This window comes from Myotis nattereri (assembly GCF_964212035.1).
Source record: "Myotis nattereri genome assembly, chromosome: 4".
Classification (NCBI taxonomy): domain Eukaryota; kingdom Metazoa; phylum Chordata; class Mammalia; order Chiroptera; family Vespertilionidae; genus Myotis; species Myotis nattereri.
The window spans coordinates 55530815-55544898 of NC_138079.1; the positions used below are offsets into that span (position 1 = coordinate 55530815).

Sequence of the window (14084 nt, forward strand, 5' to 3'; positions counted from 1 at the left end):
GACAGTTATTGCCAAATAATTCAAGCAATAGGTGGGAAAGCATAAAGATCCCTTTCAATCCTAAAATTCTGTGACTTTCTATTAAATTTCCTGGCTATATGACCTAAGACTTCTTTAAAACAGGAATATTCTTAGAACTTTCAATGTGAAATTTTTGTGTAGGGCCTATTCAAAAATTTCAAATGGCACAGAATGAACTCATCTTTAGTTAGAAGACTAAACAAGATACTTTAAATCTGTGTGCGCTCCTTAATTAAGCAGTGAGATTCACAGTTTCACCACTTGGTGGTGCCCAGAATGTTTAAAAGCTTCTAATATATATTCTTAGGGAGCTCATCTCCTGAGCTTTCAAAGAATTCTTTCTGTTTAAGAGTTATATTTTATTTCAAATGAACCCCAGTTAAAGGGAATGTATATTATCTTAACAGAAAAGCTGGACTGTATATAATAAATCGGCTTCAGGATGACTTTTTATTTTAAATTTTTATTTTTTAATTTCAGATTTTTATTTTTGTTTTTTAATTTTAGATTTTATTTTTAAAATATACACTAAACTTTTTATACTGTTCATCTTGAATAGCAGGATTTGGCATTTTTTTGTTGCTTTAGTAAAAGAATCTTAATTTATCCTTATACTGTTGTTGCATAAGAAACACTGTTTTCACTGTCAAACTACAGCAGGAAGGCCAGGGAGGGTGGGAGGGCAGGAGGGGGTTGGGTAAGAGATCAACCAAAGGACTTGTATGCATGCATATAAGCATAACCAATGAACATAAGACACTGGGGGGTAGGGGAGGCCAGGGGATTGTCAAGGGCGGGGGGGGGGGGGGGGAAAGGAGACACATGTAATACTCTTTGTAATACTTTAAGCAATGAAAAAAAAAAAAAAGAAAAAAGAAACACTGTTTTCCATGTGGCCAGGAGGTTATAATTTTATTTTTAAATTTAAGGAATATGCGTGAATATCACACTTCCTATATCTTGCAAAAGCTTATGGTCTGAAGTTGAATAAATCTGGTTATTTTTTTAATAATGTCCTTAAGCAGTAGTCTAATTTATATAAATAATTGCTATACATGCCTCTGCCTTTGATGCTGTTCATAATTTCCTAACCTGTCTCATTTTTTACTAGTATGAAGATTTCTTAGATGCTCGATTTAAAACCATGAAGAAAGATTCCTTGAATTCATCTCATCCAATATCATCATCTGTTCAGTCTTCAGAACAGATTGAAGAAATGTTTGATGCTCTTTCCTATTTTAAGGTATTACTATACACATTAGTACCTGGAGTAGGTTTCAAATTAATTTCATATGTGAACAAGCTACATGGTTTAGATTGTTATAAAAATTAAATGAGTATTATTTTCTGGCATCCTGTTAAAATTTAAGATGTTTGCTTCTATTTAAATTTTGAACTTAACTTTTTCTGGGTTGTCCTTTTTTTTCTCTGTCTCGTTTAAGTTCTCTGACTAGTATTCTGGGCATTTAGGTCTTATAGCAATATATCTTTTAAAGTTGGTTCATTCTTTAGATCTGTAGGTAGAATATGTCCAGGGAGGATTCTAAGCAAGCCTTTGGATGTGTGATTCAGGATTGAGGTATATTCTAAAGTCAGAATTTCCAAAACAAGTAAGCAAACAAATATTAAAAGAATTGAAGTTCAGGAGATTCCAAGATGTCTATCAAGTAGGTGTAAATCTGGTGGTCCGGCACCAGACCAGATTTACAGGTAAATTGTAGAGCTGTCAACCTGAATAACCAACTGAAGAACAGCTGAATAGGTGTATTATAACCAAGGATTTACAGAAGAAGCCCACATAAAGATTGGTAAGAAGAGGAGATGCTGCAGCTGAGAAGCCACAGGGAAATCTTGGCTACAAACATCCCCCTGAAGGGTGTGGGGTCTCAGTCCCATGCCAGGATCCCCAGCCCAGAGCATCAGAGCTGGGAAGAGAAGCCTCCATAGCATCTGGCAGTGAAAATCAGTGGGGACTGTCTTCCTGGAAGAGGAGGGCATCTTCTAGAAACTCTGGTGTTCTTTTAAAGGGCCAACACACAGGATCTTGCTTTCAGACACTCACCTGGGGCTCCAGTAGAGGGAAGGTGACTCAGGGCTGTGGGAACCATAAAGAGAAGGTCTGGGTGGCATGGCCCTGAGGAGAGATCTGGGAGGTCCAACCACTGAGGTCCCTGTGCTGAGTCCCTATCCCACACCGCACTCTGGCCCCAGGGTCCAGCACTCCTATTCCTGCAGCACCAGCCTGTGGAGTGCACTAACCCAGACTTCTAACTACCAGCGACACCTTCCTACCAAGCTTGAGTCCTGAGGAGGGGTCTGTGGGCTGCATGCAACAGGGAACTTTGATGTGCTCTTTTTCTGGAGAAGCGGTTACCAGTCATTGAGCCATGTGGCTTTGGAACAGGGGTTAGTCTTGCCCCCCTCCCGCAGCCTCAGCTGCCACCACCCTCAACAGGAGACTCTTTTGATCTGTCCTCCTGGGTCCTGGTGGCCCTGCCTGACTGAGCTCAGTTCCACAGACAGATGGGGAAGGGAGTGCTGCTCAGAGCTGGGACCTTTGGAGCCTGTCTCCCACCAAAGCTCTTGTCTGGGACTCTGTGGGGTGCAGGGTCGTGTGCCTGCAGAGTGGGAGGAAGGAGGCGTGTTTGCCCACCTCCTGCAGGAGTGGTGGGCACCAGCCCCTACAGGAGACTCATTTGATCTGTCTTCCCAAGTCCATGTCATCCAGAAACTCAAAGTTTAGGTGGTGGGTACTTGTGAAGCAATAAGAGATAACATGTACTAAAGGAATGGTAGAGTATTTTTGCCTGGGATTATGAAGATACATTTTTTGGAGGAAAATGGAATTTATTGTAAAGGTCAATCCCATAGAATTTGCTAATGGGTTACATGTGGAATATAAGTGAGGCATCAAGGATGACTTCAAAATTTTGCCTGAACAACTGTAGAAATGGAATTATTATTTGCTGCATTGGGGGAAACTATTGGAGGAGTAGATTTGGGAAAAGAAGAAAATTAAAAGTTCAGTTTTTTGAGATATGAAGCAGGCATTTGGGTGTGAGTCTGGAATTCAGAGGGAAAGTCTGGTTAGAGATCAACTATAAATTTGAGATCAACTGGAAGAAAATTTGGAGAGAGAGAAGAAAAGAGGTCTGAAGATTAAATGCCAGGGAACATCCAAATTTAGTCCTTGGGAAAGTGAGGAGGAACCAGCAAAAGAGACTGAGGTTTAGCCAGTGAATAGGGGGGAAATCTAGAGTGGTGTCCCAAGGCCAAGTACAGAAGGCCTTCAGGAGGAGTGGTTGATAGCAAAAGCCACTTATTAGTGCTTGATAAGTTGAGCCACGGAATTGACGTTGGTTTGACACTATGAAGTTCACCTTGAAGAAACCTTGATAAAATATTTCCAGTGGAGTGATGATTGGAAGATGGCTCAAGAGAAAATGGGAAGAGAGCAAATGGAGATGGCAAATGCAGACATCTCTTTCGAGGAGTTTACTACAAAGCGAGAACAAGAGGTAACTAGAGGAGACCTGAGGTTAAGGAAAGGAAGAACATCTTTTATTTGTTTAAAATGAGGGATGTTACAGAGTCTGTGGGTTTAATGGGAAAGTTACAGTAGAGAGGGAAAGTAGGTGATATAGGAGAGAAGGGGAAATGTTGGAAAAGAGTGAGTACTTAAATTTATAGAACAAGTGACACCAGAGAGAGCAATAGATATTAAATTCAGTTAATGTGTGTATGGTAATCTTAATGACTTGACATTGCTACATTTTTATCAGAAGTGAAACTCATTCAAAAACCATTTGAATGCTTACTGTGTACTAGGCTTGTTTTAGTCATTGGAGTTGAATTTTTTAGTTTTCCCCTCAACAAGCACACATTCTACAAGAAGAAATAACTATATCTACAGCAGATGCAGGAAGTGATATAAATTTCTTTTGAAGATAGAAAAATATGATTTTTATCTCAAATTGAAGGCTTCACAAATGAGGTGGTTGTTATTTTAAGAGTGGAAGTGATGATGTGTGCATCAGTGACTATCATGTGACCTTAATAGGTGCATGCCTGATTTTGGATTATTAGTGTATACTTACTACCCTATACATTCATCAGTTCCAAACATATTGGAAGTGACTCTTCAGGAAGAAGAGAGATCTTGGTTACTTTAGCGACATGATATACTAACATTGGAAATTAATGTAGTCCCAGCAGAGAGACTTTTGAGAGCTCTTTAATTTATTGTCCCCAGTAGAGTGCCCATGAATTGAACTGGTACCTTAAACATTGGGGATAAAAGTGGGATGCCACAGAATATTTGGCATGTTTTTCTGTTAAAAATATATTTATAATTGCTTAGTTTTTTAACATTAACACTGAAACAGTGAGTAACTGACAGACCACACAAAATGGCTCATAGTAGAATTAATGCACATGGAAATCTACTCCATTAATTCTTTTCAAATCTTTTAAAATAATTTTAAGACAATTTGAACATAGTCCACATGTGGTTATATGAGACCAAGTAGCAGTGTGTCATAACTAGGCTTTATATATATATGGAAGTATATGCTTAAATTGACTATATTTTGAATTTTAGATTCTCAATTCTACATATTGTGTTCTATTATTTTCCTCCCTTTCTACTTTTTTTCTTCTTTCTTTTTGAATAGGGAGCTTCTCTCTTGTTGATGCTGAAAACATATCTTGGTGAAGATGTATTTCAACGTGCTCTTGTTCTTTACCTGCAAAAGCATAGCTATGCATCCATTCAAAGTGATGATCTGTGGGATAGTTTTAATGAGGTAAGTGACTGACCTGGTGTTTTCTTGGGCGCTTGAAGTAAGAAGAGAGGAGTTCTATTTATATTTTTATCAAGTATATAAGTAAGTTGTGGTAACAAAGATAGTTATTTGAGAAAGAGGGAGATAGAGCTTAAGATATAAACATTAATAGAACACAGAATTGGAAAGAAATGGAAGTACTAGTCTTAATTACTGAAAAATTGTGTGTGGCCTTGTGCGACCATTTTTGTTCTACATCTTAATCTCCATTCCTACTTTGTAGGAAAATTGTCTTTTCCAAATTAATATATATTACTATATTTTCTTCAAAAATCTTTTATTATGTTTTTGCAGTTTTTCAATCTCCTTCAATGCTAGTCTTGTGGCCTGAAAGAGCGCTTATACCGCCTTAGGGATTTTAATGAACACTTGGTTGATAATATCTACTGCTTTTTCAACATTGTGCCTCTCTCATGCTCTTTAGTTATCACTTAGTTCTGTCCCAGGTCACTTGCCTTTTAGCAATTGCTCATTTACCTATATGAGAAATGTAAATTCAGCTCAGCGTTTGTGCTGCTTTATATTAACTCTAAATGCAGTCTTCATAGAATGTGGTACAGAAAGAGGAAAAGATACAAACTGTTAAGTTTTTAAACTGTTTATTTTTAAGCAAAAATAATTTATTCTTTTATTTATAGGTCACAAACAAAACAGTAGATGTCAAGAAAATGATGAAAACCTGGACCCTGCAGAAAGGATTTCCTTTAGTGACTGTGCAAAGAAAGGGAAAGGAGCTTCTTGTACAACAAGAAAGATTCTTTTTAAATATGAAGCCTGAAATCCAGCCTTCAGATGCAAGGTACACGCCCACTTTCTCTGCCTACCATCTCTTTGGACCCTCAGGTTAAAGTATTTTTAAATGTTTTGTAATCATAGGTTCGTATATATTTTTGTAATACTCACCTGAGGATATATTTTCCATTACTTTTTAGAGAGAGTGGAAGGGAGGCGGAGGGAGGGAGGGAGGGGGAGCGAGAGAGACAGACAGAGAGAGAGATATGCGAGAGAAATATATCGATTGGTTGCCTCCCATGGGAGCCCCAATCAGGTCCAGGGATTGAACCTGCAATCCAGGTATGTGCCCTTAACTGGGAATCAAATCAGAGACCCTTTGGTGTGCAGGCTGACACTCTAACCACTTAGCAACACTGGCCACGGCCATAGGTTCTTATAAAACATTAACAAGATTACCCCTTTCTGGAAATATCTTGAAAATTTTCATCTTCCTGCCCCCAAAAAACAATAAAGCAAAAATGGACACATTATATGTAACTGACTGAAATATTGGAAAGTGTAATAATCTTTCAATATTTTCTTTTTATAGCTATCTGTGGCATATTCCACTATCCTTTGTCACTGAGGGAAGAAATTATTCAAAACATCAATTGGTATCATTTCTGGACAAGAAATCAGGTTTGACTTAACACTTTCTGTATAAGAAGTTGGAAGCAGCATATTTTTAAAATATCTGACTAAGCAGCAGAAAGGAGTTTACACTTTCCAGTGTACACACTCTCGAAGCTGGTTTTGTGAGTCATCTATACATGATGTGACTAAAATGAGATTGGGTCTATGTATCTACCATGTATAAAATTGGTTGGTCTTATTCAGGTAACATAAGGTATAAAAAGTTGCACAGAAAGTGCTAGCATTCCTGGTAGAAAATAACAAATGCTATACCTTTATAGCCTAGGTCAGTGGTCGGCAGACTGCGGCTTGCGAGCCACATGCGGCCCTTTGGCCCCTTGAGTGTGGCTCTTCCACAAAATACCGACTTCTGCGCGTGGGCCATGAAGTTTCAATCGCACTCTACGTGCGCACCGCACGTGGTATTTTGTGGAAGAGCCACACTCAAGGGGCCAAAGAGCCGCATGTGGCTCGCCAGCTGCAGTTTGCCGACCACTGGCCTAGGTAGATACTTTATGTAAGAAAATAAGAAGTAGAGCAGTTTTTTTAAAGGATGCTCTGCTGTCTGCTATCTAGGGACAAGCACCCTAGATGATGCTTATGCACATTAAAGTTTGATTGATGACCTAGATTTATAGTAAATAATTATTAGAGAATGTCCTATAGACATAGTATACATTTTTTGGTAATGAAAAAAATGGGGCAAAACATTATGATTGCAAGGAAGGGGTAATAAAATGTAAAGATTATATATGCTGACCCACAACGAGTCTAAAAAAAGCAATTGAAATGTAGTTTCTGACCATCTGTTAACTACCTCTATGTATCCTGCCACATCATGTATCCTCTTAATTTACACCCTGAAAGAATATATGGCTTCTGAGGTCTTCAAGGAATCACTAGTGATACTCAAGATTTATGTAAAGGGAAAATTTCTTGTTTGAATTTGGATCTGGTGTTCAATCCCGTGTTTTTTAGAGTGCAGTGTAGCTTAGTGATTAAGAGAACAGACTTTGGAGCCAGATTGCCTGGCTCAGTTGTATGATTTTAGGTAAATTATATGACCTTTCTGAACCTCATTCCCTCAGCTCTGGAATGGAGCTAGTAGTTATACTTACTTTATAGTGGTATGATGAGGATTAATTGAGTTCAATTATATGAAACACCCAGAGCAACAGCTGGCATATGTTTTGTGCTATATAAGGGTTGGCTATTATTATTGATGTTATTACTAAAAAAACCAAATACTTTAAACATAATATATCCACATTACAGAAAATCTAGAAAAAGAGAACAAATCTTCTTACCCTATCATTACTACTCTCATGTTATTTCTTTTTAGTCATTTAAAGCATATTTTACTTAGGTGATGTCATTGTGTACATGTGATTTTTGTATCTTTTCTTAAGCTTAATATATATAGTAATTGACTTAATCTTTCTTTACTATTGGACACTTGATTCACCACTTTTTTGTTTGTTAATCCTCACCTGATACTATTTTTCCATTGTTTTTAGATAGAGTGGAAGGGGGGGGGGGGGCGGGTGGAGAGAAAGAGAAAGAAGAATATCCATGTGAGAGAGACACATCAGTTGGTTGTCTCCCACATGCATCCTCACTGTGGCCAGGGAACAAACCTGCAACCCAGGTATATGTCCTTGACTGGAATCGAATCTGGAGCTTTCTGTGAACAGGCTGACACTCTAACCACTTAGAAATACCGGCCAGAAAACAAATGAAATGAAAACAAATCTGCATACTTTAAGTGAGCCCTGCAAGGATAGTCTCTAACCTAAGAGAGAAGAAATAATCTCATTTCCCTGTTTGAAAGGGACCAATAAAGATATTTTGCAAACATCCTGGTAATCTGTAAGTTTTTGGTGGCATTAGAAGTAATTGGACAATAAGATAACTGATTTATTAACCCTTTACTTTTTAGCTCAGTTTACATGTGAGCCTTTTAAACTCTTTGAGATTCACATCCCAAAGTCCAGCTCACATTTTTCTTTATAGCGTTTTCTTCCTCAGCCCTTACCTGGCATTCTGTGTTCCCGCCGCACAAAAATAGCTTGAGCAACTCAAACAGGCCATTCTTCCTCTTGTCTCTGGTGGTCTTTGTTTATGCTGTTTTGTCGCCTGGAAGAAAACTCTTGCCTCCCCACTCCCTTGATTTACTCCTATTCATTCTTCAGATCTCGGTTCACCCATTGCTTGCTCCGGAAAGCCTTCCCCCACCCCGAGACAGGTTAGAGGCCCTACTTACTAGTATGTGCTTTAATAACATTCTCTACTTCTCTACTTTTGTATACTTTAAGTACTGTTTCACTTATACTAGTATCTGTCCCCACATTAGATATGTCCCCTATTGAAGGTAGATATCATGACTATATGAATCAGTTTTGCAACCTTAACACCCAGTAGGCACATAAACATTTATTGAATGAATAAATCTTGCCTATAGTGAAGTGACTCAATTTCAGATCTCACTGTAAAAAGTTCTAGGAAAAGAGCATTCAAAGCCTAATGAAATTATATCTTCTGTTTCCTTTCATTTCAAAATACTGTTGGTACAGGAAAATATACAAAATGCACTACAATATAATTGGCTTAATCTAGAGCTGTAACTGAGCCAATACATGAGGAAAGTGGTGTCTGTTGGTTCCTCTTCTCAACTGTGCGATTTCCTGTACTGCTGCTGCTGCTGCTGGCTTTCATCCCTGGCATTTTGGATTTTGAGGGTCCACATTGAAAATGTTCTGTCCTCACAAAAAAATGTTGGACCCTAAGGGACAGTTGGCTCTTCTTGGTTCCTGATACTTTAGTGAGAATCACTATTATTTTAATTTTTAAATTTTTTTCTGTTCTCAAAAGAAATGTAGCTGAGGCGGTGGCTACAAAGGCTTATTTTATGTCATATGACTTTAGTACAGGGTGTTATCTTGGTAGTCTGTTGAATCTATATTATAGTCCCATGTGTTCCACGGGTAGTCCATTAGTTCAGTCAAATGTAAGAGTTATACTGTATTTGGTTAATATTTTTGTCACTTTCCTGCATACATGAATTTTGAACAATTAATAGTTGTGCAGAAGAAGGCCTGAAAAGGCCCGGCCAGAGTGGCTCAGTTGGTTAAGCACCCACCGTCTTGTGCACCGAAAGCTGCTGGTTTGATTCCTGGTCAGGACACATATCTGGGTTGTAGGTTCAAGGTCCTGTATAGAAGGCAACTGATCGATGTCTCTCTCTCACATTGGTGTTTCTCTCTCTCTCTCTCTAATCATGTCCTCAGGTGAGGATTAAAAATAAAAAGGTCCTAAAGAGGCCTTTTTTTTTTTTCAAGCTACACATTGAGAAGATGATACTAAAAATGTGTCTCCCTCTCCCTTTTCTTCCTCCCCTCCTCCCCCTTCTATCTCTGTCTCAGTCTCAATCCACATCTTACTCAGACCTCTAAGCTCTTTAACTATAGGAAGTTTTTATACAAAATCTAACTTGAAACATTCATGTTTCTAAAAGGATATCACTGTGCCAGAAATATTTCCCCGAAATTAAAAGACATGTCATTGTAGTGAGAGGCAACTGGAAAAAAGAAGAAGGAAAATCATAGAATTAAGATATTTATCATGTGCCTTTCTCTACTCTCGCCCCCCCCCCCAACCCCCGCTAATAAAATAAAGGAGAAGAAAGGAGCTTTGCAGAAAGGAATGCTTTTGAACAAGAGGGGATGCAGTTCAGCCGTATGTCTCGTGCTAGTCCTCTGTAGCAAACTACACAGGAAATTTTGTGACTTTCTAGTAAAAACATGATTTTTGTTTTTGTGCTGTAATGTTTCTTTATAAAACAGTAGTTGATTTTCATAACTCATGGACAAATGTCTTTTTAAAATCAATATTAGATTACTTCATCTGGGCTTCTGCCATTTAACATTGGAATTGCTCATTCTTTTTTACTACTCAATGGATTGTGAAAATTGAACTGTTAATCTGTTAATGATTATAATAAATTAAAAACATATGAGGGTAGCCGCATCCACATTTGAGCTACAGGACGTAGTTACCTCCCTTGTGAGCAAAGCTATTATTTTTTGATACCCGTGGTTTTAAGGATCTCTATTCTGGATCATTCAGAAGACCTGAAAAAGACTAACATGTTGACTCTTTAAATGATAGCTCTCCTCTCTGTGCTGTTGGCTGTACTGCTTTATATCCTGTCATCGAGATGACAGTAATAATTTCAAGTACACGCCCAGCTGCATTTCTCCTTTCTACCATTTGGACTTGGCTAGGTTTACAACATGCAAGTTGCTTGCTTATCGGCCAGATTCTCAATATTTTCTCGCATCCATCCAGTGGGAAAAATGCCATACTTGTCATTACTTGCCTCCTTTTAAGAGAAAGGGAGAGTTGGAGCTCTTCATTCCTCCCCAAGGTCCTTTCTTGATAAAAGATCTGTAGAAAATTGTGTTTGGTGACCTGGTGAGTGTTGATATTTTTGTATTAGCTAATGAGAAAGTTAATTTCTTTAGTCATAGTTTTGTTAAAAATGTCTTCAACTTGGAGCAGCTACTGTTGCCATCACAGTTATTCCTTAGAACTTCATTCTGCTCTAGAAAAAGGAATAGACTATGTTAATATAATTGATTTTTCTGCTATATTAGCAATAAAACAGAAATTAGTATGGAATTTTTAAATGAAAAATACATGGTCTGAGATATGTCATGTTAAGACAAAATCAGAATGTAAATCTTTTCCATCTTAAACATCTTTTGTAGTTTCAGTAGAATAAATAAAATATTAAGAGAATCTGATCTGATAAATTTTAATAATTCATGCTTTTGAAGTTGATAGACCCTAAGATGTCATACACTAAAGGATTTAAGTGTGTTTCTAAAATATATGTTCAAATATATGTTCAAAAACCTTCACACAGCATTATTATGATAGTGAAAATTTTAAAACCGCCTAACTGTTTCCAAATAGGAAACTCCTAAACTACAGTAGGTCTTGAAATAGACTTATTATGAAGATATTTGAATACTGCATAGGAAGACAATGGAAAAATGGCAGGGGGTGGAATCTGATAGATGAATATGAAGTATAAAAATGAATGCATATATATAGATCCATAGTATGGAATATTACATTAATTAAATTGTGTATAGGAAAAATATGGGCAGGAAATATACCCCAAAGTACTATTATTATCTGAGTTTAGATTATTTTTCTTATGTCTCTACTCCTCTTTCTCTTATAATTTTTTTTATTTCATTGAGGTTTTTTTTATTTTCTCAAGTTTTACATGTCTCCTTTTTCCCCAGTTGACCCCCCCCCCCCACAGCCATTCCCACCCTGAGCAAGCCCCCACTGCCCCAGTGTCTGTGTCTATTGGTTATGCTAATATGCATGCATACAAGTCCTTTAGTTGCTCTCTAACCCCCCTTCCCCTACCATTTGTCTCTAGATCGATCTATTCTTGTTTATCAAATTATGTTGATCATTATATTCCACATATGAGTGGGATCATGTGATATTTATCTTTCTCCAACTGGCTTATTTCGCTCAGCATAATGCTCTTCAGTTCCATCCATGTTGTTGCAAATGGTAAAAGTTCCTTTTTTACAGCGGCATAGTATTCCATTGTGTAGATGTACCACAGTTTTTTAATCCACTCATCTGCTGACGGGCACTTAGGCTGTTTCCAAATCTTAGTAAATTGTGCTGCTATGAACATAGGGGTGCATATATCCTTTCTGGTTGGTGTTTCTGGTTTCTTGGGATATATTCCTAGAAGTGGAATTACTGGGTCAAATGGGAGTTCCATTTTTAACTTTTTGAGGAAGCTCCATACTATTTTCCACAGTGTCTGCACCAGTTCTCTTATAATTTTTTAAAAATATATTTTTTTATTTCAGAGAGATAGGGAGAGGGAGAGAGATAGAAACATCAATGATGAGAGAGGATTATTGATTGGATGCCTCCTGCACACACCCTTCCCCCCCGCCAGACCCCACCCGTGCACGAATTAGTGCACTGGGCCTCTAGTATTCTAATAAATAGTAAACCTTAAGGCACTTAGAAGTATACCCTCAACTGTTATATTAAAACTAGAGGCCCGGTGCACAAAAATTTGTGCACTCGGGGGAAGGGGGGGGGGGCCCTCAGACCGGCCTGTGCCCTCTCGCAGTCTGGGACCCCTCGGGAGATAATGACCAGCTGGCTTAGGCCTGCTCCCGGGTGGCAGAGGGCAGGCCCAATCCCTAGGTGCAGCCCCTGGTCAGGCTTAGAGCAGGGCCGATTGGGGAGTTGGGGCGCCTTCCCCTGTCATGCACAGAGCAGGGCAGATTGGGAGGTTGCGATGCCACCCTCAGTCATGCTCAGGGTAGGGCCGATTGGGGGGTTGGGGCACCGCCCCCTGTCACACTCAAGGCAGGGTCAATGGGGAGGTTGCAGCGCCACCTCCTCCCTGTCATGCACAGAGCAGGGCTGATCAGGTGGTTGGGGCACCGCCACTCTCATACTCAGGGCAGGGCCAATGGGGAGGTTATGGCTCTACCCAGTCACACAAAGAGCAGGGCCTGTGGCGGGGGGGTGGGGGGGTGCGGTTTGGGTCCCCGCCCCCTGTCACACACAGAGCTGCAGGGCGATCAGGGGGTTTGGGCGCTGCCCCCTGTCACGCTGATCCCGGTGCTGGGAGGCATATTACCCTTTTACTATATAGGGTAGAGGACTGGTGCATGGGTGGGGCTGGCTGGTTTGCCCTGAAGGGTGTCCTGGATCAGGGTGGGGGTCCCCACTGGGGTGCCTGGCGAGCCTGGATGAGGGGATGATGGCTGTTTGCAGCTGGTCACACACCCTTCAGGGTGGGGGTCCCCACTGGGGTGCCTGGCCAGTCTGGGTGAGGGGCTGAGGGCTGTTTTCAGGCTCGGGCTGAAGCTCCCAACCGCTCCTTTTTTTCTTTTTATTCTGGGCCAGCTTTAGCTCTGCGGCCTTGGCTGCTGAAAACAGGTTTCTGGCCTTTGTTTACCATCTGTATTTGATACAATATTGTGGTCCAGCTGGCTGAAGCCCCGCTGAGTAAAGCAGGTTTCTGGGGTTTTTTTTAGCTTCTATATTCGCAACATAGTTGCTTAGAGTTGCAGCTGAGAGGCCGGCAAGTCAGGCGGGGAACGTTGGAGTTCTCCGTCACTGAAGCAAGCAAGCCTCCCTGTTCGCATCAGCTGCCTGGCTGCCGGCCGCCATCTTGGCTGCCAGTTAATTTGGATATCTCGGCCCTACTCTGTGAGTGACAGGGGGATTAGCCAATGGGAAGGGTAGCGGTCGTACGCCAATTACCATGTTTCTCTTTTATTAGTGTAGATAATGTCCTTGTTGCAAATCATGTCTTTTTTTAAACAAGTGATATTGAAGGACATTTCTTGATTAGTATTTTTAAGGACTTTAAAATTTATTACATATATTTTGTAGTTAGCTTTTATAGTAATACATTTTTGTAGTCATATAGTTTGTTCCTCCCTATTAATTATAAATTAATTGAAATCATTCCACATTAATTTCTAACAATTCTGTCAACATTTATGTATGTAATGGTTTGGACCAAAAAAATTCAAATCACTTTTCTATTATTTTCACTCAGTTATTTTTTATTTGTGCGTGTTGAGACATTAATCCTTTCCTAAAGTTTATTTTGCTAGATTTGAATTACGTGACTTTTTTAAATGGCTTTATTTGTTCTTCCTTTGCTAACATAAAGACAAAGGCTGCAATGGAACACATTTTATATAGTTTTCTCATGATCTTCCCCTGCTGCCCCACCCC

At 39.4% G+C, this 14084-nt stretch overlaps 1 protein-coding gene across 1 annotated transcript in view; it reads left to right on the forward strand.

Moving 5' to 3' along the window:
- LNPEP (leucyl and cystinyl aminopeptidase) overlaps positions 1-14084 on the forward strand; it is a 57656-nt gene that overhangs the window by 26563 nt on the left and 17009 nt on the right. Inside the window, exons 8-11 of the mRNA XM_081090560.1 lie at positions 1133-1264; positions 4695-4826; positions 5504-5664; positions 6190-6278. Coding sequence (XP_080946686.1) covers positions 1133-1264; positions 4695-4826; positions 5504-5664; positions 6190-6278 — 514 coding nt within the window. The remainder of the gene's footprint in view (positions 1-1132; positions 1265-4694; positions 4827-5503; positions 5665-6189; positions 6279-14084) is intronic.